The sequence below is a fragment of the Pelecanus crispus genome, chromosome 1 (assembly GCF_030463565.1).
Source record: "Pelecanus crispus isolate bPelCri1 chromosome 1, bPelCri1.pri, whole genome shotgun sequence".
In the NCBI taxonomy this organism is placed as follows: Eukaryota; Metazoa; Chordata; class Aves; order Pelecaniformes; family Pelecanidae; genus Pelecanus; species Pelecanus crispus.
The window spans coordinates 152,943,157-152,970,495 of record NC_134643.1 but is presented as its reverse complement, the minus strand read 5'-3'; the positions used below and the strand labels follow the sequence as shown (position 1 = coordinate 152,970,495).

The 27,339-nt window shown below is 37.3% G+C and overlaps 1 protein-coding gene across 5 annotated transcripts in view; it reads right to left on the bottom strand.

The window, feature by feature from the left end:
* The window catches only part of TMEM131 (transmembrane protein 131), a 102,137-nt gene that overhangs the window by 47,632 nt on the left and 27,166 nt on the right, over positions 1 to 27,339 (bottom strand). For all 5 annotated transcript variants that reach the window (XM_075711160.1, XM_075711173.1, XM_075711166.1 and 2 more), the window contains 6 exons: positions 20,966 to 21,006; positions 13,348 to 13,416; positions 3,643 to 3,766; positions 2,562 to 2,678; positions 1,567 to 1,689; positions 782 to 862 (listed from right to left, as the gene is read on the bottom strand). In XM_075711160.1, the coding sequence (XP_075567275.1) occupies positions 782 to 862; positions 1,567 to 1,689; positions 2,562 to 2,678; positions 3,643 to 3,766; positions 13,348 to 13,416; positions 20,966 to 21,006 (555 nt within the window). The remainder of the gene's footprint in view (positions 1 to 781; positions 863 to 1,566; positions 1,690 to 2,561; positions 2,679 to 3,642; positions 3,767 to 13,347; positions 13,417 to 20,965; positions 21,007 to 27,339) is intronic.

Here is a 27,339-nt window from a genome sequence, read left to right as displayed (position 1 = left end):
TTGTATGTAATTGGACATTACCAACAGTGTAATATACAACACAGAACCAATACTTTACCTTCAGGATGCTTCTAAAATTTATGTCACTTAAATATATCAGTATGTATTACTTCAAAACTACATTAAGTGAAGAACACAACAAAACAGATTTAATGGGCCAGACCATTAGTCCATCCAACCCACTACCCCATCTCCAGCAGCAGACATGAAGAGTAACTGCAGGGAATGCATGTAGGAGTATTTTCCAGAGCAGTTTCCAGCCACTCTTGACTCATGATCTAGATATTTATTGCCGCTAGACACACTGCTGTTTTATGTACTAGTCCTTAATAGATTCTTCTTCCCTTAGTTTGTTCAGCCGCTTTTTCAACCCACATATGCATTCATAATGATTTGCAGGAAGGACTTCCTCAGTTTAAAAAAAAAAAAAATTCGGTATATTTTTCCTGTGGGTTAGATCCAGCTCACGGGCCATCAGAAGGACTACATTGTCCTGAATACATAGGTAGGTGTAATTCATTCTACTGGGAATCACCTTATTCCTCTCATTTCAAAAAAAGCACAGCTCAATACAGATGGCTTCTTTTAATTAAACCTTTCCTTCAATTCCTATTACCATACAATTAACAGACCCTGTTATAGTTTCAATTTTTTATGGGGTATATTTAATAATTACATGACAAGAAACAAAGTCGGTAAAAAAAAACCCAAACCTAAAATCCTATCAAAATAAAACCTCCCCAAACACACACAATGAATGCTGCAAGACATGACTACTCACCCACAACTTCCTTGTACCTCCTTGCTGACCTGTTGGAAGCTCTAAATGGAGATCACCTCCACTGGAATACATTTCTACCACCTGAGGTGGATAACAGGAAAATGTTAGCACTCAACTTTAAAGGGATCCTGGTTTAGTTATCAGGTATTATAATGTGCAATGGCACAGCTTAGCAACTATTTGACCATTGGAGTACCTATAAAGTCACTTTTAATGATGATATACCCATTTGCTAGTGCTTTCTGTAGCATTTCGCAGTTTGTGGATCACTTAACAGAATCAGGTCACATTTATCAGTGGACTACTCATTTACTTGTTTGGCTAGGTACACACATTAATCCTGCCTTAACATAAGAATGCTTGCCAACATCACATACTATGGTACACCATAAAGACACCTTATGCTGTGCAAAACAAGCAGAAGGAAGCTAAGAGGCATGCCTGGATTAAAAGCGCAACATCTATTTTACTTTGTTTGCTTCAGCATTTTTCTTAATTACCAGTGAAGTTTAATTCTTTATTTTGCAGTAATTATGACCACTTTAAAAATGGAGATTTCACCGTAAAACCTCAATTTAGCAAATGAAGGGATCTGAGAGCATAATCTATAATTTCTAGAACCACTGATTTGTATTTCAACAGAAAAACATTTATATAATATGAAAGTCTTGGCCTCAAATAGCTTTAAAGTTCAAACAGAATTTTAAGAAGTACCAAAACAAACAAAATTTCCATTTAATATCATAAACGTAAATGAGTATTTAACAGTTTTCTCTTAGGCTCACCTGCAAAGGTTCACTGTGAGGGTTGTGTATATTTATTATAGGAGAAAAACTGCTATTTACAGGAACTCGTGCCCCAATAAATGGGCGCAATCGATAGGGGTTCGGAACTCCAATGCCAAACACCTGGTTCAGAAAAACAAAAACAAGCTTAAGTAGCTGTATGTAATTGCTGCAGAGCCTAACATATGTGCACCAATTTTAGTAATCTACCAAGTACACTTTTCGATTAATTTTACAGTAAACTTCTAACGTAACATTTAAAACCAGTAACATGCTAAAGCACTGAAATACAGAAACTGGTTTAGTTTGCAGCTAAAGGGTATTTCTCACAGGTACTACTTACTTACACTGACATATTTAGAACACAGGAAGTCAAAATACCATCTTTTTTTCTGATACTCTGAAACACTAGATACCAGCTAAAGGTTAAAAAGATGCAAAATACCCTTTGATCATACCATTACGAAACAGACCATCCATATGGGAAGCACTGTTGTTGTTTTCAAAATATTGCCATGGTAAGAGTCATGCTCTTTCAACAAGAGGACTTCTCTCACTTTCCAGACTTTTCAGACTCTCTCTCATCTGTCTGGTTTATCTTTCTGAATCTCAAGTGAGTGATTTTTTGCCAGCTTAATGAATAACATTGTCTTGTCACTGGATCAGATGAGTACAGAGCTAAAGAATGAGCTAGATCACTGCAATGAGCCACTAAAATAACACACACAAAAAAGTTGGGAGGATTTTACCCTACATAATTTCATCAATCTGGCTTACAGTACTGCCCTACAGATATTTACAGTGGTATACCTCTGTTACAAAAAGCAGCAGCGATGGAAACTTATTCAATTGGGCTGATAAAAAAAAAACTCCACAAAAAACCACAAACCCCACTACTGTGCAGATACCCTTGGATGGTTAAGCATGCCATAATGGGTAATGTTCTGGTTGATTCACACTTCATAACTTTTTCTGAAAGACTGTAATTCTCTTACCTGATAAGTAAATACCCCATGATTGGAAGTGTTAATAAATAAAGTGTTCTCTACGTTTCCCACTACTCTTGCGAGGAAAACTACATCAAAGGATGTATTCCCTCCTGGAAGAATTTTCTGGAAAAAATAAAAGCAAGCAAGCAGAGGAATAAGCAAAACTGTTCATTGAAGACATTCCACCTTGCACATGAACAATAGGTTTTGTGCTACCGAAGATCTCTGTGTCTTCCTTCTGGAAAACTGAAGTTAGAAAGTCTACTGCAGATTTGGAAAAAAATTAAGAGTAGAAGTTTTAGACAAATAAAAATGTGTGACAAAATGATAAAAATACCAATATTTTATAACTACTATTTAGGGCAGAATCATATTTAACTGAATTTTTATGCTGAATTCTGAACTTAAGAGTTCAGCTTATGAGAAATACTTTGGACTGACAGTTTACAGAACACTGGAGAAAGGCAATTACTACAAGACTTCCATAAGTGAGAAAAGTTGCTTATAGACAGGTTTTCTGAAGTTTTTAGTGTTTACATGGCCCCTGCTAAGCCACAGGCCCTGCAGACAAAACTGAAACTAGAAGACTATATCTGACAGTAATGTGGTTGAGAGTTAACCCTGCTGACACCATGCTTTTTAACTTGCAAGTTTCTGTACCATGATCACAGTAGTTACAAGTGCATTGGAGTGACTGCTTCACACTAACACCACTTCACCGGACTTAACAATTTTCAGAAAAACTGTAAGAACACCTTGTTCCTGTATGTGCTCTAAGGCAACATACATGTAGTCACCTCAGCAGCGAAGAAGATCTGCTGTTAAACTGTCAGTTACAGTATACACTTCCAACATACAACTCCTATGCAATATTTCACTCCTCTTTAGGAGGGTTTGTGTGTGTTTCTGTGCTCAGTTCAAATTTGCTTGGTAACTGATATGAGATCAAGAACTGCAGTATCCTACTACTTCTAGGTATGCAATTATTGCAGTTAGTAGCTCATTTAAAGAAGGGAGGGAAATCAAGCTCCCATTTGGGGTGGGGAGGGGGAAGGAAAAGCTCATTTGAGAAAGCAGAAAAACTTACCCTATTTTGAAAAAATGATGCATGAAAATGTGATGTTGTAGCAGATATTGATACTAATGTAATTGTTTCTTCTGAGCTAGGGTTATGTAGGTAAACTTTTTCCATTTTTGGCATTCCAACTGGCCTGTCGAAACAGAGAGAGAGTATTTTTAAAGTGTCAGAATTCTAGAAAGTAGAGCATTGGGCTTCGCCCCATTAAACCAGACAGGAACATAACAGTGATGAACACTGACAACAGAACTTTGCATTAAATGTCTTTTCAAGTAGCATATGTAAATTAAACCTTGAAGAATTACTTTGTTAACTTTTCCATTATTTTACTGATTACTTTTCCTGAAGGCTTACCTAACATTGCATCATCCTCTAAAATGATACCTATCCAAAATGAAATTTTATTTTTCAAGGGTTTTTTTTCAGGCAAAGTTTTCTATTCCTGTGCTAGTATCTCTAAATAATTATCTTAAGAAAGATTGCACACAGCAACTTAAAATAAACAGAACACACCATGGACAAAAGTCTAAGCACAATTTTTTTCCTTATAGAATGTAAGTAGTCTTATCCAGAACCCCGAATTTTTCCAGTATTGTATTTTATAATACGCTCTACAGAATTAAGTACACAGACATGTGCAGCAACAACTACTTTATTTGTATATTGCACTTGAATGCACACCTTAAGGAAAAAAAATAACAAATGCTTGAGATGAATTCTAGAATTTAAGAAGTCTAAACCACAGAAGTCAAACAGTTAAACAACAGCACACTTTCTCAGTAACAGGACATACTAACAATTTATTCCACACAAGCTTTAGGCTTGTTCCTTTTTGTTTACAACAGCCGACATGACAATAAGTACTTCAGTTTCACCAAATACTTTTCAGACTTCGGTATCTCTTCAGAATTTTTTTCATGCCTTTTAACACATACATGTTAAGCATCAGCACCAAAGCACTCAAAGTGTGTAGATTACAATTTGCTCCAAATTAAATTTTGGAATTCAAAATAGTTAACTCTTTCAGGCTACACGTATTCCACGTAGCACTCCTTCCCACGTCACCTGCCCCAAACATTGCAATGACTGCAAAACTATTGGGAAGAATTACTCTCTGTGGCACCTGAAGTCATGACAACCAGTAACATGCTGCTGTTCTGCCATCCTCAGTTAACTTTAACAGACCAAATTAATAAGCGCTACTGTAGTTGCACAGTTTTTCAACCTGGAGGGTGGTGGGGGGGGGGTGTCTCAATAGATAGAGCAACGTTAAGTTTGCTGTAAATTAAAGGTTGCACTGAATGGCAAGTATGGCAGATTTAGTGATAGTAGTCAGACTATACCACAATTTACAAAATTATTTTGGTAACAGACAGAACCTCCTACTTACAAAACATGGGCTAAACAGAAGGATGCTAAAGACCACAGTATTAATTCAAAGATGCGATTATTAAGCTTCAATAAACTGCATGCTCACTAAGAGTAGAATATATCTGCACTGTGCTACTGTAAATCTCTTTGCTTGCTGAGTCCTCCTAGTTTCATGTCTCCATCAGCAAACACTTGTTCTTGATCCTTCTTTCACTGTCCAAAAAAAAAAAAAAAAAAAAATCTCATTTTGACTAACTTAACTAGTAATGAAGACGACAATTTCTCTCCTCACCTTTTAAAACCCATACAAAACCTAACATCCAGGTTAAGCCATAGAAGTATTCGTATCTGTTGCCAGTACACATGGGGATATTAGAAAGGGAAACTGTTTATCAGCTGTGATGTTTTGCATTAACTGCTGTAACTGCTACATTGTTGATCAATGGAATCAAACAGTAAACATATACACCTGTTCTTCCTTTGTGAGGGAAAAAGCTTATCAGACCAGAGGAATCTGAATGAGAGCCAGCCCTCCAAAGTTCTCCATCTCTACCCCACCCCCGGGGGGGGAAAAGAAACCCCAACCCCAAACCAATAAACCCCCCCAAAAAAAACCCAACAAACACAAACCCAAAGAAAAACAAAACAAAAAACCCAAACCAACCAAAACAAAACAAAAAATATGACCACCTCCCACAAAAGCACAACTGAGAAAAGTGTCTGCTGATACAGAATTACCCAGCACCCCCTGAATTCTGAACCCACTGCTTCAAGCAGTCCTTCACTGACATCAGTACAGATGGGCTTGAGTATTTTATCTGCTTGGTAACTGAAAGGTATAAGCAAGCTTTTATAACAGTCAGCAATTTCACAGTGAATTCGTTGTTTACAGAAAGTGGTCATGCCTTAAACAAGTACTCTTTGATTCTACCAACACCAAAAAAAAAAAAAAAAAAAGGAAAGAAAAAGTAATAAAATGGTCCAACTCCTCCAACATTGAAGAAAGCTCTTCCAGTCTCTCCTGAAGATCCACTGTCTGTTCCCTAGTTCTCACTGCAGTTTCTCATTCTCCTCAGTGGAAGACATGCTCCCAGCACCTTGTTGCAACTCTTTTGCTTGCCACAGTGCAGTTTCTGGATACTTCTCTTTCCCAGAGCATGCTCAGTAGCTCCCCAAGAAGGGGAATCCATCCTCCTCCTCTATTACAATGCACTCCAACCAGCCTTCATAAAAGGAGCTTAAGAGCCAAAAACAAGAATCAAGCAGAATAGCTCCCACCAACCACAACAGCAGGAAGCGAGAGAAGACGAGGTAGATTTTAAGCACTGTATTACATGCGAGCAAACGGCATGACTAGCACATCACCTGTGGTCTCTACAGAGAAGCAGCTGTGTACTGAAAACCCAAGATCAGAGTTGACTTAAGTGACACTTTTTATGATGCATAATGTGTAAAACACCACAAAGCCAAGAAAACTATGTTGAATGAACGGGTAACACTTGAAGTGCCAGTCTGTTCCTGTCAGAAAGGTAGTTTGGAAGTAAAACTCATTATCCCAGGAAGTGTTTAAAATATTAACAATCTTTTAAGGCCTTCACACTTTTCCAGTTCTGAATAGAGGGGAATATAAGACAGTATGTTTGAGAAGCTAAAGCCTATAAAAACAACTAGCAGGGAAGCAGCCATGACAGGTATCACAGTTCACTAACTTCAGATTCCAGGCTAAACCACCACAGTATAATTATAGGTGATAAAGGCAGACGTCACTAAAAAGGAATTCTGTTCCTAGGACTATGTTTTATTTTACTATTTTGTTGACCGTTCTGATTTTGAAACAATGAGTCGGGTATTATCTTTTGCTCAGATACAGCTTTCCTTATATTCTTTAAGCTTGATGTTAGCCAAATCTACAGAAATAGGACAAACCTCACTTGTTTCTTCTGCCATTAGACGTGGTAAAATCCAGGTAAAGCAGCGTGCACCAGACACCTTTAATGAGCCTACATCCCAAGCAATAATCACATAAGGGATGCTCTCCAGGCTGCGGATTATCAAGCTGCAATGATCTGCACAAGTACAGTGTTGCCTGGTGCCAAATTTTACGGCAGAATTTCCTGGAGCAGTCACAGCTAGCACTTTTCATTGCAAGAAGCTGGTACAGAGTCACACCTTCAGGCAAACATGAACTGTCAAAGCACGTAAGATTTTGCTCCTGATCTTTTGTCCCTGCATATTGCTAGGTCCACCTACACTGATAAAAAACAGATAGCACAACCTAGATGAGAAGATGGTAATTAACAAGGGTGAGGTGCCTGTTCAAATGGGTAAAGAAGTCTGTGTTCACATTCTTTTCTGCCGCAACTCAGCTCTTTCCAAAGCCTGAGTTAGTATCTGCAGCATATTGTAAGCATGTCCTTGTAATGGAATTCATTGCTGCTCTAGGAATCAAGAGCTAGATTCTTTTAACAAAGGAAACCAGCTCCTGCAAAAAGCTGGGGAGATGAGTCCTTGAGTTATTGGCTCAAACTTAACTTGCAAAAATATCTAGCTACTCACTGTGAAGCAAATACAGATTGACAGAATGCCCTTTTAAAAGAATAATTACATTTTTTTCTTACTGCATATAGTTTAGACACCTCTAAAATGCTCGCTTGATTTATGAAAACTGATACCAATCTATTACCGAAAAGCAAAGGATATAAATTCAGCAGATACATTCTTCCTCTTCCATCTCTTATTCTTTCTAATAAGACTGGAGAGAGAACTGAAGTAAATCAAAAGCTTCCCACTTAGACTTTGGAATTGTGGGAATGTAGATAAATATACTCAAGATTCAATTCAGGTTAATTCCTCATGAATTTGAGAGTTTAACAAATATGTTTTCCCTTAAGTATTTTTTTCTTTTAGCATCTTTTGCAACTGCTGAAACAATTGTAAGACCAGTTGTTGCACAGCATTTTAAAAGTTTCACGTGGATTAAATCAGTATGGTGTGTCAGACAGGAGTGAATAGCAGATGCCTAGAAGGCAAAAGTGTAATGATGTGGAAAGCATACAGTCAGGTGCCCAGAAAACTCTCCTAGCCTCTGAATATATGCAGCTTGGGAACTTCCTGAACCAATGCAGATGGCTCTCCAGTCAGAAGATCAGAGAGATAGAGTCAGCTCCAACAATAAGAACTTGGGTGTTGACTTGTAATGTATCCAGCTACTTTTAATGAAATGAAATGAGCTGGTCTTACAAGGTTACCTCTAGAGACTGAAAGGTAATGCCTTTCATATCCCATTCTGAAGAAAATGCTAGTTCCTTATGTGAAGGAAGCCTGCATGATGTACAAGACTAGACAATTAGTGACTACAGCACTCTTCCTGTTTCACATGAAACTGTATGCATCATTGGTTGAGTGACACAAGCAAGCTGCTGCTTTAACTCAAGTCAGAGGAACTGAAGCACGTAAGTATAAAAATGCAACTACATCTCTAACTCAGAAAAGCAAAAGAAAACAGAAGGGTTTTGGTTTTGTATATGTACGAGCCTACAGACCAATTGTTTCTGAGCTTCCAGATTTCACTGGCGTTTAACAAATCAAGAAAGTTCTTTTATATTACACTTGACAAAAAGTTAGTGTCCATGTTAACATACTAAACAGCGCAAATGCCCCATTTTGTTAGGAATCCAACTCAGATCCCATACAACAAATCATACCTTTTCCAAACAGTTATCAAAACCCCATATACAAAACACCAGTAGTAGAGTCTTATCCAATCATGTTACCAACTGTGATTGGAATGAATCTAAGGGTGTAATAAACTATTATTTGCTTTGGCAGCATTCTGCAGTCTAGCATATATGAACAAAAACAGAGGTAGATCCGGACTAAATGTCAATTTACTGTCAACAGTTTCTTATGTTTAACAAACTCCAAGGGAAATGAAAATTTCATTTTGCAACTTTTTAAAAAAAATTCCAATAATATCAAACTCTCACACGTTAGAAGTGTATCAAAGGTACTGTGTAAACATCTGGCTGCACATTATAGGTCCTTTCACCATTTGTAAACATACTTGTTTAAAATGTAAGAAAACTAGTGACTTGGATAAACTCTTTAGTTGCTAAAATTCTCTGCTATTTACTGTTAAGAGATTAGAGCTCTTGAAGAAAATAAACCAATTTGCTCAACTTCCCATCCTCTTATGTTACTTCAAGTAACATAAGGTCTCAACACCTGCAAAAAGATCTCAAGTATTTTAACATTACCAAGCAATTGCTTTCAAGGCCAGCTCAAGCTTTCATCCTGCCAAATACTAGAGCTCACAAACAAGAAACATGAAAATTACCAAAATCCCCTAAGGAAAACATTTAAAAGGAAATGCAAAGCAAGATTATTTATCAATAGAAAACCAAAAGACAGAGTTTCAGAATACTGGCCTACCAACGAGAAAACACTGAAAAGAAAACGGGACCTTGCTCAAATTGAGTGAAGCAAGAACCTCCATTCACCACGGAAGCATATGCTGTTCAAGGATTAAAATATTACTTTTGCTAAAAGTATCATTTCATACATTACCAATCACTTCTATGAAGCAGGGGTAAGATGTCAACATCTTCAAAATAATTCCACATTTTAAAATTTTGATGGTAAGCAGTTCTAGCTTATATTGTGTTAGCATCCTAAAATACTCAATACCCAAGTGCTCTATTGCCAAAAGTTACTTCTACCAAAAATTTAATTGTGAAAAACAAACTTTGCTTTTGATATAGTCAGAGTTGAATTAACACAGATGAGTGCAGTATATCAAGATCTATGAAGATTCAAGTTCTCCCACAAAGCCTGTGCAAGAACTGAATATAAACTGCCCTGCAACAATATTCTTCAGTCTTTACACAGAAGGGCCACCTGGAAGAGCTCCAATATGAAGACTTGTCTCAAACACAGAAAGCCATATAGGTAATGACTGTTCTGCCAAAATAGCCTCTGAACAACCAACTCCCAAAGCTATGTAAGATGATGTAATGGTTACTGTTTGTATGTTACAACACCTCAATTATTCCATTCCCATTTAACAACAGGGGAGAGTAACAGATTAAGAGAGAGAGTACAAGGAACAGAACACAGCTAAGAACAAAGGCAGCTAGTTGTGGAGTTGGTTTTGGGTGGAGGGTTTTTTTTCTCATTTGTTTTCTTTAAAGCCCCGAATCTCCTATATCCAACATGTTGCAGAATTTGTTCCAGTGGAAGACTGGTGTTGCTTCAGAAACACAAGCAGGAGGCTTTGACATTAAATAACCAAATGAGTATTCCACTTAGTCCAAACAGTCCCCTGCAGCAGTGATATGGGAGAACCTGCTTTAGTTGCACCCCATTCCCAGAGGCTTAATGTATACAGAGAACATTTGGGATCTCTTCAAATGAGCTAAAGATTTGCATATCCTAACATACAGCATGTATTTCCTTTGATAAATGTGAGATTACCTGGACTGTCTTCAAAGTGGTAGAATATGGTAGTGTTCATTTTATATTAAAACAGCATAAACCCCCCAACTGTTATAAAACAGAAGTACAAGGCCATTGTAAATCTCATCTCCACATGGAACACAGGAAGTGTGTCTAACTGCACCTATATTTGTCAACTTAATGCTGATTTTGATTTTCTGAGATCCCTAAATAAAATAACTTTTAATAAATATTATTCCTGCTCAAGTTGGCATGTTTTTGGAACATCTGATTAAACCCACACACTCTCAGCAGACCAAAAATGTCACAGGAAGAGTGGGTTAGCTTACAACTGAAATTAAATATTGCAACTTGCTTTAGCCTAGGAATGATACGTGTTGATAGCTCGGCATAAACATCAACTGTGAACAAGCTTGCTCTACCAAATGCTACGTATTACCTCTTAACAAAACACCGTTTAGGTACAATACTTATTCAGAAACTAAATATGCCTTTCCTAAAATCCATTAACAACGAAAGAAAAGCCAGAATTTGAATGTGAAAAGCCTGCCTATTTTAATAGGCAAAAAAGCCAAAAACTTAAATCTGCATTATTTGACTTCCAAGGTGCTTCGCACCTGCAGTTTGTTCCCACCAAGGCTGAGTTACTCAGCATTTCTCCGAGTTGGTTCACTTTTATTTAAATGCCTAAGTACAGATTTTAAACTGAACTTTGGGGCTCCCTATCTAAACATTTTCTAAAACTGTTATTAGAACTTTGGTAAGGTGTCAAAAATGAGAAGATGATTTCTGCCTGAGATTATGACCTAAACTTCAACAGATAAATTAGCATATACTGTTAGAAAAAACCAAACAGAACACACAATGAACCAAGATCTAACACACAGGTTCCCTGTTTTAACTGACAGAAGGCACCGATCCCCCAGTGTAGTTTTGCATTTATTGTACAGAACCCCTCCTAAGAGATTTGCACTACTTTAACAGTGTACTAGATCTACACAGTTTCTTCAGTGCTTTCAGCTCTGACAAGAACAGCTTACACAAAAAGCCAAAATGCAATGAAGAACAGCTTAAAGTATTTATGATACTGTCTGGGGTCTATTTTTAGCAAGAGGGGAGGGGAAAAAAAAAAACCCAAAACAAAACTGTCTTTGGAAATCCACAAAGAGAAGCACATGTAGCTTTCTTCAGATAAGCATGCAAACTATAGATGACCTTTAAAAGCAAGATATTTCAGAGCACATCAACAAAACACTTTATTCGTATTAGAAAAAGGGGTATAAAATACATTTCAAAAAAGTCAAATTCTGTAATTACTATGAGTGGAAAACTTGTACAATTTCAAGAGAAAAATCACTTAAAACCAAATCAATAGGCAAGTTTATAGTAACTCTAAAAAAGAGCAAACTGCTCTACAAGTCTGAGTTGTACCGCACTCACTAGTGTAACTTGTTAACTATAACTTAATTTTGTTATAGCAGAGATGCAGTACAGCAGGGCTTACCACTAGGTATTTTACTATTCAATTTAGAAGCTCAGTATCCTCTCACCTAGGACCAGTTACTGATATTACAAAAAACAAGACAACAAAACCACGCAACATCAAAAGCTAGAGATTCTGAAATTTTGAAGCAATAAGCAAGAGAGGACAGAGTGATTTATTATGTCTTTACTCAGAAGTTACAATTTTGTTAGACTGAGCACAAGTAAATTCTGTAAAACGAGGCATTTTCATATAGCTTTGCTATTTAGTGGTATTATGTTTGTTTTTTTGTATAAAGGTTATTTCTGGAAAACTACTCTGTGAAACAATATACAGTTACAGCCTCTCTTCTTTCAGAAACAAAGAAGTATACACCATGTCAATACACAGGAGCTTCCTTGCACATCTCTGTAGTCACCACACTGTACAGTAGTCTTTCCTACAGACAAGGGGTACTATGTTTTTATTAATAATCCATGTCTTATCTGTAAATGAAGCAGCCTTTTATCCAGCAACAGTGCTGGCTGAGGATGGGGGAAGCAAAACTGCGCTAAGGCACACCTGGGCTGTTTTCTTTCCTTCAGGTTGAACTGTTAACAAAATGTTTGAAATGTCCTCACTGCAGTTTACATTGCGTCAAAGCATCAGTCATGCACAGAGGCTGTGTCCGCGTACACCAACTCCAGAACGGATTTTGACTGTTAACAAGAAGACTGATTGTAGCTACCTATGCACAGTAACCAGGTACTGGTGAGAAAAGTTAAGACTGAAGTATTTCTCAGAGGAACTGATCACAAACAGGTACATTGTTCAAACTGTTAAACTTCCTTCCTCCTCCCTTTCTTTTATCTTTCAGGGAAGTCACAGGTAAGTTTGCTGTAAACGATTGCATTCAGCCACTGAGATTGAAACAGCAACCAGCTGCAAGGTAGAGCATGGAGCTAAGTTCCTGGAGGCTGTTTGTTCGCCTTGAGGCTTAATTCTCACAACTCTGCGTTACTCTTCTGGCAACTGCAGATCCACTGACAAAGCTTTCTTACCACCAAAGCAGTAGTAAAATGGACATGCTAGAGTAGATGCTCTCTGACGTGGGTTATATACAAGCAGAAAGGCAATCTCACCTTAGGACATTAAGTTCTAGACTTAAACCTTTTCCACTCTGCAGAGCAGCTGTACAAGTACCTAGAAAGTATGTACCAGTACCTACACTACCAAAACCATGGCAGCTGATAGGTCGCTACATGATGTACACCAGCTCGCTGGAACAACTAGGTCAACTACACTTATGGCCAGTCTATCAATACAATTTATGTATACAACCTTCTCCATCAGTTTTAAATGCTCTTGAGAATTTTTTTTTTTTCCTATTCGTCTAACTGAACAGAGCAAAAGACTTTTCAACTTACTGTTCATGGAAATCCAGCATTGGTGGCTCAAACCGGAGGGGTCGGCAATTTCCCCGATATAGGGATACACTGCAAGGAAAATAAAAATGCTGTAAAAGATACTGTTAAATGATACAATTTTGCCCCCTTCCCATCTCAAATTTCCCTTTCTTAGCAAAATGTTCATTAATACCAGTAACAGAGAAACTAGTTCAAAAGAACAAACAGCCTGAAAAACTTGTCCAGTCAGAATACTGTAATTTTACCAGCCATTTACATGATTATGTGGCATCTCCAAAAAAGATTATGCAAGAGTACATATCTTGGAAATAGACATAATGGAAGTGTTACTTTATAGTGATGGCTAAGTGAAACAGTAAGCTAAATAGGTTTATATCATCTTTCATAGCAATATCCAAACATCTTCCTCAATGTATAAACAATAATTTACACACACATCATGAGCTCCTCCAACTACATCTATACTAGTACATAAACCATCTTGGACCCATTTGATGGTACTGAGGCCACATGGGAGTAAACAGCCCATGTCTATACTGTTAAACACTCATCCAGAAGACAGTGACTCTGCTCTAGAAACATTCCTTAGCTTTGCCTATGCTAACTTCCCTCTGGAAACGCTTTAGGAGAATGCTAGTAGATGAAGACTAAAACTTAAAATACCACTCAAACAATCCAGCAGTGAAGACAACAAAGAATCTGGAAACATTCTCTACTACTGCTTATTTTACCAGTACAGTTATATAGAGCACAATCAATAACCCACAACACAAGTTACAAGAAAAAAAAAAAAAAATACAAAACCATTTCATTGACTGAAACATTGTCTTATTCAGAATGGTGTGATTGTGACCACACTTAAGGATCTCTGTAATTCAGTAACACTTTGTTTTGGGCTGAATAAAAATCATATTCATACAATAAAACATAAAACAGGGAGACAATAACTTAAAGAAGAAACAGGGAAGGCTAAAGAATGGCTCAAGACCAATGGCTTTCTTTTTTCTTTAAATGCTTTTGTTACTGATATTAAAATACCACTCTTATTTTAGATCCTTGTTTTCTGACTTTGTATCAATCCTAGATGCCCAAAGACAGAGCTGCAGCTACATGTCCTGGGTAGGCAAATCTGCTCCACAAACCCAGCCAGGGCAGCAGAACCACCCGGTTCTGCCTTAACAGAGGGAGGAGCCAGGAGATAGAAGATGCCTTCAGACAGGCACATGTGGCTTGCCTGATGGAAGTTGAGGCCTTGAACTCAATCAATCTAATTCCATCTAGCATACTTCCTGGACAACTAATTATTGATCAAATTCAGATGTCTTTCCATACTCCAGAACCACTTCAACATGGAAGCTATTTACAGGAGGAAAAATTTAAGAATAGGGTATGAAATCTTAACTGCATTCTCTAATAGCACAGATCTAGGCAACAACAACAGTACAACAAACTAATAGCTTTTTAAATAAAAATACTATGTCTCAATGACTCACTCTAGCACTCCACAACTGAATCTTCACACTCCAAGTATAATACATGTGTAATAGGGAGATCTATTCATGCTGATCAATTTACAGCTCTCTAAGTCTGGATGTCAAAGCATCTTCAATACTACTTAGAGCTTAATCATTAAAAATAGCTTTATCCACATAATAAAACTATTGGGGCAAGAGTAGGCATAGTACAGTCTAAGCATTACTTATATATGCGCAAGTGTATACGCTTGTGTATATATAGATCACAAAACAATAGAAGTGAAGGTGTAGGACACTAAGAGGAAGAACTGTATCCAGATCTACAGCAAATTACAATTCTTGCTACTATTAAGTGCTGCTGTGGTTCATTACAGTTGTCGAACAAGACAGAGCTTGGGTATACCTTCTCAGGCTAAAAATCAAACCTCATGGAACAAGTGCTCAACAAAATGAAGTTTACAGAGACACTGGACATAAGAGAATGAAGTTGGAAAATTATATTAGCAGTGATATTTTGAAAGGATAAAACAAGTTGATAGTAAGTCTTCAAAGTGATCATCTCACTTTTCACAGTTTATGGTCCAATTTTAAAAAACATTTAGAGTGCATTTTTACACTGAAAAGGACAAAAAGCTCATGTACCTCCATTGTCAAGATAAAACTAAACAGAAACTACTCTTCTTCAATAATGATTTTTAAAATAGTTCTGTCAATTTCTTCCAACTTCAAAACTCTGAACAGTCAGCCAGCACCTCTTTTTTTTTAATTGGTAATTATTGGTAAAAGGACCTATCAATTCCTTTTATGGAAAAGTTATCAGAAATATTTTCAGTATTTATAAAAGCAATAATGAAGGTCTTTATTTCAAATACATTGAAAATACAGTCAAGAGTAACTTGACCTAACTTGAACAATCAGGACATACTTAATTCTCCACATACATGAAAAGTGTAAGCAACATTTTCTCAGACTGCATAGCTACATTATCCTGAATAGCCATTTAGACAACACAGAATTTTTAAATGGCTAAAGCTTGGTAAAGGCAGCTACATCATAATGAATGCCAACTATTATAATAAAAGTAACAACTGTAATAAGATTCAAATGGGAACAAGCAATATTGGAATTCCCAAACTTTGCCTACTGAAAGGTCCAACATGAGTCAACTTGCAGCAGACTTACAAAACGATGATAATGTCTGCTCTGCTCGGCACTTGCTCACTGAAGGCTGGATACACCCATGGGTAGGGCAACTTTACAGCATAATGACATTTCAGTTAATTACTACTGTATGCATATAGAGCTATGGCTCCCGGTCTTATATCAGAATTTAAACATTTTTCTTTCCCTACCCCTCCAAGTTTTCTAACTTTCAAAGTCAAGAAGAACATGAAAAGGAAAAGATGCATCTGAATGAGAGAGGACTACTGACATCTGCCAACAAGCTCCAGCAGACCAAGAACTGGCCAGGTGTCACCTGAACCTTTGAAGTTTCAGGAATGACTAGTTCCTGGTGATGGTTTAAGATGGTCTGAACACTTTTTCCCTTCTGCAAGAATTTTGATTTTAAAAGTGAGACTTGAGAGTGAACTGCACACAGCCCCTGGCACGATCGTTACCCTTGCCGTACCATCCACTCTGTCATCCAAGTGAGAGGGCACTTACCTCAACTACTAACTACTGTACTGCTACTACCCAGAAGCAAACTACTATCAGATGCAATTCACCAAAGTGCAACTTCATGTCTCAATAAGGTTAGTCACAGATGCAGTTATAAAGATGGTCAAACTGTCAATGCCTGGAAAGACTGTATGGTCTGGATGGATGTCCATCTGTGGTGAGACACAATTTTCTTCTGTCTAGGGACATTCTGCAGCACTTCTATAATGTTTTGCTGTTTATCAGAGAGTACTCGGCACTCCTAATTTTAAATAATCCGTGCACATCTCTGCATTTGGAGATGAAGATAATGCTTGTCAAGTATAGTATTTAAAGATTCCTGCAAAGTTGGGCAGTAACTGTTTCTCTGTATCCTCACTTTACCTTTCCAGCTGTTCTGGGATTTCTGGAGGAGGTCTGTGCTCTGTGGAATCTTATCTGTACCATCGTTAATTGCTACTGTGGAAAATTCAAATCTAAGCATTACTCTCCACGTATTTTTCCCACATTACTTTACTTTTTGTTTAACAGGTTCTATTTCCTCTCCTGTGCCATAAATTGTCGAGAAATAAAGACAACAGCATTAAACCGTCAAATAGCAATAGATCTCATGATTTTATTTAACAAACTCTTAGAAAGCCACCACTTTGTTATTTCTATTACCACAAAATAAAATGAAAGCATGTCCAAAAATAGCCACATGAATTTTTAAAATAGCAAATAGGCAAGTACCTCACAGCGGGTACTTTTTGTGCCAGAACGTCCTTGAAAGAGCCACCTCAAAGACAGAACATTTTAGGCTAAAAAAAAAATAAGTAACCAATCATTATTTCCCTGAGTGCATCCATGACTTGTTAATATTTAAAAATAAAGCTGAGCTGCATATATCACAAAATGTATTTAAATTTTTAGAGTTAATATTATTTTAGAAATAGGAGTATTAAACACAGCCTCAGTGAGAAAGTGAGCTCCCACAAAACATTTGACCACTTCGGTATCTGGCAGTAGCCACTGCTACACATGCAGATGAATAAAAAGACTAGCAACAAAAGTTTTTCATCAACTACGCCCAGCTAGTGGTTGGCTCAGTTATGCCAACATTAACCCTGTATCAGGAAAACATACTCATTATATCAGATGTTAAACTTCAAAGCTAACACTTCCTGAGGGGATCGTCTAGGGAAAGGGTGAGGAAAGAACAGGGAGAAGCTTGAATAGATGCGCTGTAATCTGACCATAGGCAAGAACAAAACACATTAAATGGCTAGTTCTTTTCCCTCCTTCCAATTAGTGTTAAAAAACAGATCAAAGAACTGAATAAACTGTCTAGATAGGGAAGAAATATCTGCAAGCTATACCAAGGAGGTATTATAATCTCTAATAAGGACAATGAAAGACAAGTCATCTAGAGAAGTTAAGCATGTGGACCAGAAACCTAGAGTTTTTAGCAACCCCATTGAAAAAGAATCACTTAGAAAAATACCTGAAAGAAAGATCCATGTAAAACCTCGGGGGGGCGGAGAGCACGCGCGCAAACTGGGTATTTACTTTGCCATATGGCATCGAAGAGTTTGCGATGCAGATCTCTATCACATTGTGATTGAACCCCAAATAGGCCAGCGCTCTAAAGCGGAATGGACTATTTCTCCTGGAAAAACTGGAGATTTTTCAAGTCTGTAAACTGGTGTTTTATCAGAACACACTCTAGAACACTGAAATTTCAAACACAGAATGCAATCTTCTCAGATGAGAAATTAAAATAAAAAAATCTTGGAAGCATATCTAATCCATGGCCTCAGTCTCATTCTCAAGGACCACCAAATTCAGTTTTTTCTCCCGGGAGACAAAAAAATTGCACATGATCCCTGGGTCCCAATAAAGGCACCTTCTTTCTGCCATTGAGACTCAATGATTTAAACAAGATACTATTCCATTTAAACTATCTCCATAAAGTCTGACTCTACCCAGGACAAAATACACTAATCGCGGTTCTCAGAAGTTCAACTGTCATTCCTAAATTCTTGTTTTCCATACTTGCAATCTGATGGACATACAGTGGCACACAGCTACAGCTGTTTAAGTTCCTGTCCACAGCTGTGTCCCCTACCATTTTGCAGTCCCCTAACAGCTCGTGGAAGAATGCAACAAATACCCACAGCACAACAGCTCCAGTTCACAATCCACGTACAAACCCATCATGGCTGGCAGGATAAAATAAGTCACTGGACCACAAACTGCAGCAGCTGAGCCACAAGCACACATACCTTCTCTGTCCCAGCAGAGAGAATCCTTGGCAGGAAGGACAGGTAAACAGCAACTGGGGTACTAAACCACTCATGTTGTTTGTGAGTTATGAATGACCAGAAGTCTGCTTGATTTAGTATTACAAACCATGACGGTCAAGAACACAATGATCACTTAGCTTAAGCTACTTGGCTTACAGAAACGGAAGTTTTAGAACTTAGTATTAGTTATACTGCTCTGTAACCTCTTTGCTTTGATTGTGTTCTTCCGGAAGCATTAAGGATCATCTTATTTATCTTTCAACATACAAGAGAAGTTCAATAATGAAATTTAAGAGATTCCTTTACTGCTGTACAAAGTCCAAGTCCACTACAGAGTAATGAGCACAGGGCTTCACACAAGGTGTTTAAGGTAGCAAAATGGGGAAAACCCCTAGTAAACAAATAATTTAAAAAGCATCATTTTAATTTGATCTTTAAAAAAATATTTTTATTTTATCTTGACCAAAATGTTACGGTTTGAGTGATTACAGCAACCAGGAAAATTAAATTGAAGTAACTCTAAATGCATGGTAACTTTACATGTGGTAATTCATTCTCCTATCACAGTACAGTTACACACACGGAGGTGTATATATTGTATGTGTAAGTGGTTAATAGAGAAACCAGTACTGAATACATCTTTGGAGGTAATTATTTATGGGAGCAGTTTAGTGAAATGTATACTCTGCTTGCTTAATCCAACGTTAACAGGCAAGTAGAAAACAAACAGTTTAGTAAAAGCACCAGGTGGAAAGTTAAATTTGAGGGACTTCATGGATGAGAAATAAATGGGCAGAAGCCCTGAAGAGCAGAGAGGAGCCTCCATTGCTGGGGAAGGGGAAAGAAGACAGATTCAGGGAAGGTACAGCACCACAAAGTTTGAAGTTTTATGCAGAATGACTAAGCTAAACTTTTTTAATTAAAAAGCAAATGCGAAGTTCTTACTACACAAGTTTCAGAAAATTTACATTACCATAACACACAATTGCCTCAAGCTTCAGATCAAAATGTGAAATAACTGCCTTATTTCAATACATAATATTAACTCTTCTCTTTTACATTATCACAATAAAGATAATACGAATTTATGGTTTAATTTCACCTGGAGTGAAAGACCCGCCACATCCTCCTAAGGTTCTTCAGCACCTTCATATTCACTCTTTCCCCCCCAAACTCTTGAATTCCAAGTATGCTTAGAAACCTAGTACTAGGTAAGCCAAAGTCTACCGTACTTTCATACAATTCAGAAGATTTACATTGCAAGATTTAGGTCCGTTTCTAATCACAAGGCAGCAGAGGCTGGTGGCAAGTGATACAAATAGGATCAAGACTTTTAAAAGTGTAAAATGAAAAACACTGCTCTTCTTCCAGAAATTTTTCAAAATGTGTTGCAAAGAGAATGCTCTCAAGTCCATGTTTAAGCAACTATGTACACAGTAAAATAAGAACTTTTCATATACTCATATGAAATGATAAAAAGAATCATCCTTTTACTAGTTTCCTGGGAAGGAAATGGAAACTGCCTGTGAAAAAAATCTAGCTGTATTTACTGAAAATAAGCTATGCTTCACATGACAGTTTGTTGAACGCTATTATATAAGAAACAAGCTTCATTACTGCTGTTCAATGCACTCATTAAATACACAGGAATATTTGGGAATCTCCAGAGAAAAATTAGGGACCAGGGACAAAAAGAGGCCATTTATTTTCCTTCTCAGATACTATACATGCAAAGTTCTTTGATAACAGATTACACTGGGGAGGTGGGGGGGCAGAATCCATCAAAAGCAACATCATAAAGTTTTCCTTCAAAAGGACCCCAGAACTTTTGAAGCAGGTAAACAAACCCACTCCTTTCTCAATAAAACTTCAGTAAAATGATTTAAAAAAAAAAAAAAACAAACCAAACAAAAAAACAAACCCCAAACCTACAAAAAGACTCTCAGTTTACCCCCCCCTTTATTTACACAGAATTACTGTCGTATACATTAAAGTGAATTAAAGAATTCTTCCATTTCTTATTCCATATTTGATGTGATTTAGCTGTCCAATATTAAAAATCATTTTACATTTTAAATAACTGAAAAATTACACAATTTGTATTTGATCTTGTTTACACTAAAACTTTATTACTCTCACGAAAAGTATCACAAATCTCGCAATAGGATGGCTATATTACTTTTAGGAAATCATGCTTACCTTTTCTGTTGATATGAACTGAGGCCTATAGTTGTCTCAGTCTGTAAAAGAAAAAATGGTTTTAAATTTAAGACACTGACAGCATCATACTTCCTGTGGGGAAAAAAACCCCAGCAACTCTAACAAGTTAGTAGATCAGATCTTGAAAGACAAAAGAAGAAGTTCCGATCTGGAGCAGAAAATGCAAATTGGCTTTTTCCAATCACTTAAAGAAATAAAGCCTCTACTGAAAGACTGTTTGACCCTGGCCAAGAACTGTAGTCAGTTCAAGTGGTAGGAACTCCTACAAACTGTAAGACAAGCAACAACTTAGGAAGGAACAGAGAGGAGGAAAAAAGTCCAGGAAATTATAACACTGTAGAGAGCAAAATAAAAACCTAGCATAGATGTAAGAAATCAATTAAAAAGAAAAGCATATAAAACAAGCAACAGACAAGCAATTACCTCACTGGTATAATTTAATGAACTAGAAAACAAAGAACGCTCTAATCTCCATTTGATTAGGCAACTTCATCTCCTTCCCTGCTAATGATCTTCTAGCCTCTATTATTCATACTTTTACTACCACTCCGCTGGACATTACAGTTAATTACCTGAAAACAAGGAGGTTAGGTTGTCTAGGAAATTCCAACTAGTTTACCCTTGTCTACGAAGTCCCAACTGGTTTAGAACGCTGCGTATGCAGTGTCCTCCTGATACAGCTAATGTTAAAACATATCTGACTTTGAAAACTTCTGTCTTCCCATAGGATTTGGGGATCAACTTGAGGATTTCAGTCCTTCTCTTAAAGGCATTTCATAACCAAGACAAATATTTATCTTCTGGGAGCAGGAAGAAAGCTTACAGGTCTGATAAAGTCTATGGTGCACCTTAGCTCATCTGACACAGTTCACCTCTAGTATAAGGATGTCGTTCGTTTGCAAGGGAAATAATTTTTCGTATCTCATTTCAGAACTAAAATCAAGTCCCTTGGCTGGACACTGCACTGATTTCTATTTCAACTACAAATTACACTTTCTTTCCTTGCTTTTCCTAAGATAAAAGTATTTTTTCTTAAAATATTTTTTAAAAAAAAATCTTTACTTAAAAATTCCTTTCATAAAAGAATCTGTATTTTATTTTGCTTTTTGGAGACAATTCTTTGAAATGTTACAATTACTAGTATTAAATCACTTAGTCCACAAACATTAATGTTTGATTCATGTCAAGAATCAATTCTGGACTGTAAATCTAAGTAATGTTTCAGATTTAAAATGAAATTATTTGGTTTATTGACCCTCCAATTTGTATCAAACTGAAGAAAGCTGGAAGTGTATTATTTACCATTGTAAAACAAAGCTAATCTGTTTGTAACTTCAGGATTTATTTGCAATTTTAAATGTCTAGGCAGAGCATCAATTAGCTTTTTTGTTTTAAAACCTCTGAAACAGAGAGGCAGACTGCCTTGCTAAAGGGATGTTGCAGGAGGAAGGGGTTCACATGAAATTACGCTTTGCAGTACAGCGTGATCAGTAGTTTTTCCTCACTGAACAGAATGCTGAGAGACAAAGCAGGTTGTTTTATATTGCCAATTTTATTATAATTTAAAAATCAGCAAGTTTAAATGAAAACTCAGCAAGTTTTCATTTAAACTTACATATTACACTTGTGCTGTAATTAGGAAAACAGGGCATTTCTTATTTTTCATTAAAATACACTGGCTTGCAAATGTTTCCATTAAGTTTTCGTAGCTAAGGTATACTACTCACATACTGGTAAGCTTTTACTTCAGCTTCTTAATTTCTTATGTCACCTTCCATTTTCTATTTCCAGTAAGATATAAGGAAATACGACCTGTTGTGAATTGTTTCAGAATAGTAATAGAAATTCAATTAAAATGAAGGAAGAAAAAATTTAAAACCAGTTTTAGTTAACTGATGAATGCTGATAATACAAAATGCTTTGTATGTAAAACTTCCCAGGAAGCACTGCCTAACAAGTTAATTGATTAGCTCCAAAATCTAAAGAATTTAATCAGAAAAAATAGACCTCTACCTTCCATACTTTATTTTTTCCTCAGATGGGAAAGGTAAGAGCAAACATCCCAGCTTTAAACTTCCACCCATTAATTTCGCAACTTAAAAAACAGATAGGAAACTGAATCAAAGCAAATCAGCTGAAAATATTTTCTCTCCATCCAAAAAGGACTTGTGCTGTCAAAAGCTGGTTTAATGTTTCATACAAGCACTTGTTCAAAACATTAAGCCAGTGATTTCCTCTAGTTCACAACAGCATGATTTTAAAAGCTCTACAGAAAATATGTATTGCTTGAGTATTTTAAAGATGGTTTTAATAAGCTTCAAACAGCTACTTATAATTACATATGCTTATTCTTATTATCTACTTTTCTATCATAGATCTGACAACCATGAATCACTGTCTGCCTTTCCAATCTTATTTTTCTTTTTTTTTTATTTTTTATTTTAAATCATGTAACTATTGCCTACAGCTTGCAGACGTGCACATTCTCTCTAAAAGCACATCAGACTACACCCGGCTCTGCAAGAGATGCTGCGCAGCCTACTCAGTAGAAACAGGCTCGTGCTTGCTTATAAGGACCAAACAGCCCAAGTTATTTGACTGCAGCTGAGGCACGCTGATCTTCACCACAGCCAGCTGCCACTGATCTAGGCTAACAGACAAATTGCTCAGTAAGCCTTAGCATTTATAAGCTTTCTGCACATCTCTGATGCATGCAGCAAGTGGTACGCTGCAAGTGCTGATGACGGGGAAGTTTTGGATCTGAAGATCTATGCAATAGAATCAGTAAGGCATAGGTACCCAAAAATGACCCAAATCCATTTTGAGTGTTTTCTCTACTAACTGAAATCATCTGCTATTCCTCCCTACCAAGCAACTGCATGTATCCCTCTTTTTTACTACAGCACAGGCATTTAAAACCATTCTTCTCCCGATTTCACCAGTTCCATTCTTCCATGCTGTGCATTCACACCACTGACTTTCCTGCCTACTGGAGGGAGACAACCAAAAATTGCTGAGACGGCGTTCCTGTGAAATACTGTTACACAACTGGTTTGGGCTCAGATAGAGTTAAGTTTCTCCAGAGTAGCTATATGGGGCTATGTTTTGGATTTGTGCTGAAAACAGTGTTGGTAGTTCAGGGATGTTTTTGTTATTGCTGAGCAGTGCTCACTGGCCAGAAAAGGCCTCAAAGCCTTTTCTGCTCCTCACCCCACCCCACCAGCCAGCAGGCCCCAGCTGAGGGGGTGCACAAGAAGCTGGGAGGGGACACAGCTGGGACAGCTGACCCCAAAGGGATACCCCACACCATTTGATGTTATGCTTAGCACATAAAGCTGGGGGAAGAAGAAGGAAGGGGGGGATGTTCAGAGTGATGGTGTTTGTCTTCCCAAGTAACCATTACGCGTGATGGAGCCCTGCTTTCATGGAGACGGCTGAACACCTGCCTGCCGATGGGAAGTAGTGAATTGATTCCTTGCTTTGCTTTGCTTGCATGCGTGGCTTTTGCTTCATCTATTAAACTGTCTTTATCTCAGCCCACGAGTTTCCTCACTTTTACCCTTCTGATTCTCTCCCCATCCCATGGGGCGGCAGGGGGTGAGCGAGCGGCTGGGTGGGGCTGAGCTACCGGCTGGGGTTAAACCACAACAACCAGACTTACTCCGTAAAGTTAACAGATGTATAGACACCCTGTATTCCTTACCAATGTCCTTGAAAGTGCATTATTCACTACAATTAAATACCACCTTCCTTTCAGTAATTGATTTTTCTTTAGAAATGTAGCTAAAGCACATAAAGACAGTCAGATGATGGAGCTAACAGGTTCAGATCCTATGACAGGGGATCCAAAATAGTCATTACCAACACTGTCCCATCCTTGACAACTAGCTTTGGCTCTGAACAAGAGAGCATGTTCTATTAAGTTTTAAACTATTTGGTAGAGAAAGTTGTCTGTTAGCTACGCTCTTAAACATCATAACTGACAATCAGTACCCCTAATATTAGTCTAAGACCCCAACCCACCCAGGCCAACTTTTAGACAGAGGGCAGTGGAGATCAAACTTAACTCCAGAAAAATACAGAAACAAATGGAAATACACGTCATTGACAATAGCTGAACTACTACATAGCCATGGCTGTAGTTAACTGTTTGGAGTTAAATTCTCTGACTGATCATCATTCAAGCTTTCCTTCCTATGTTCTGAAATTACAGACTGCTATGAAAACATTAGTCTAATACCTGTACATAAAGTTTAAAATCGCAAATCACTTTGCTAGGAGATCACACACCTGAAATATATTTCAGAGCAAAAATCCATCGAAGGTTCACACTTATAAGGAAAAGCCTGGGTTTTGCTTTCAGATGTTTGTTAAATACAAGCAAAAGGACCAATTCATTTCAATGACATTTTTTGTGTTTTGAGCAGGGGGTTGTTTACTTTTTGGTTTGTTTGGGGGGTTTTGTGGGTACTTTGTTGTGTGGGTTTTGTCTGGGGTTTTTTAGGGTTGTTTTTTTAAAAAAAAAATCAGGGTCAATCAAGAGCAAAGAAATAGCATACCAACTTCAGTAGCTCATCAACCATAGCATCATGGAACTAAACCAAAAATAAATCTCATGTGGCAGTTTCTATAATTACCACTCATTTTTATTACATGTCAATCTTCAAAGTCGTGCAGTAAACAAAAACATACAAATGTGTTCAGTTACATGTTCTAAATATTTTTTTTTTTTTTAATTTGATCTTCAAGTAAAATTGTGGACCTACTTTGCTGCAGCCTGGCATGCTATTTTTCCTGTGTGACTGGACAAAACTAATCGAATGTAAATGCCAAGAACTAAAACCATGTACCTAAAACCACATACCAGATCAATCTACTATTTAAAGTGTAGGTTTTACCTGATAAACTGGCAGTATTCAACAAAGAGAAACAAAATTACGCTCTTTAATAAATACAGTTTATTCTTTTCTCCTGTAAAGGATACATCTCTAATAGAGCAGCATTAGCAAAATATGACTTACAGGAAAATTTTATTAAATCTTATCTGTACAGGAGAAGTATTACAAATAACAAAATACTACCTTGCAATGTACAGATCAGGAAGAAGGCTGCATGTGTACACTATTAATATTTCAAGAGACGTATTAAGCTAAGTTACAGGGAAAAAAATTCAATTGGATTAATTTCCTGATCCAACTGACTGCCTAACAACAAAAACTAAGGTCAGCACAAAAGAAACAGTAGAAATATACAACTAACTGGGAAAAAGAAGGGGGGGGGGCTGGAAATCACCTCTTTTACCAGTTCTGGGGGTTTACAATCCTTCCACCCAAAAGGCTGTGTTCAAGTCTTGGAGATAGATGGGGTTTTTTTATTAACTATTTTTTTTAATTTAGAGATAGCACATGCATTTAGGCTGTTGCTACTAACAGCTGCATGCCTTAATTTCTCTCTTACATAACCCTAGAAGGATAAAACTATAAACGAAAGGGATTTCAGAATAAAGATTTTGAGGCAACTTGCACACAGCGAGTTAGAAAATTTGAAGGCTGTCAGCCAGCACCAGTTTCAAGACTTAGAACAATTCCTCTCCAGAGACTCATATCCTCAAGAAAGATTTCACAGAGAATCTGTACCTGAAAGTACACCTTACAGACTCAGTACAGTTGTGGAACTATCCAGATACCAATCTTGTGCACATAGAGAATCAAAAACCAGACCTTACAGTCTGAAGGCTGTCTCTAAAGACATGCCCATGGTTGTTAACTTTAGCCAGAAAACAAAAGCAAAAAATCCCACCAAAAAAACAACCAACCAACCACAACAACAACAAAAAGGTTAATTTTAATGTCTCGCCAGTTTTTTCTAATAGCTATTCTTCAATTCTTTGTAAGAGGTCATGTTACCTAGCACTACATTCAGTCATCTAAACATAGGCATCTGCTGCCACTTGAGATTGGTGTCCTAGGGCAACCTGCCTGGTCTCAGACTGACATCCAGAAGGGCACACAGTTTCTCCTGTGCCCTGTGCCGTATCTGCCAGGTCCATGGGACATCCGGGACAGCCCAAGGCATCTCAGATAGCACTGGTTACCTATGTTTAAGCAACTGAATTAAAGCCCTAAAGTCTTAAACAAGGATGGCAGGAGGTGGAGGGGAGAACAGGGAGGCCCTCTTAAGACCTGAGATTTCTGGACACCAGATACATTTCTTCAATGTTACCAAAATTCTCAACAACCAAAGCTTTCTGTATTCCTATACAAGAGTATCCACACTAATTTAAAAGACTCTTTCAGTTCTAATTTTGTATGAACATTTTACATATTGTTGTTTTATAGTAAGGCTGGTTCCTT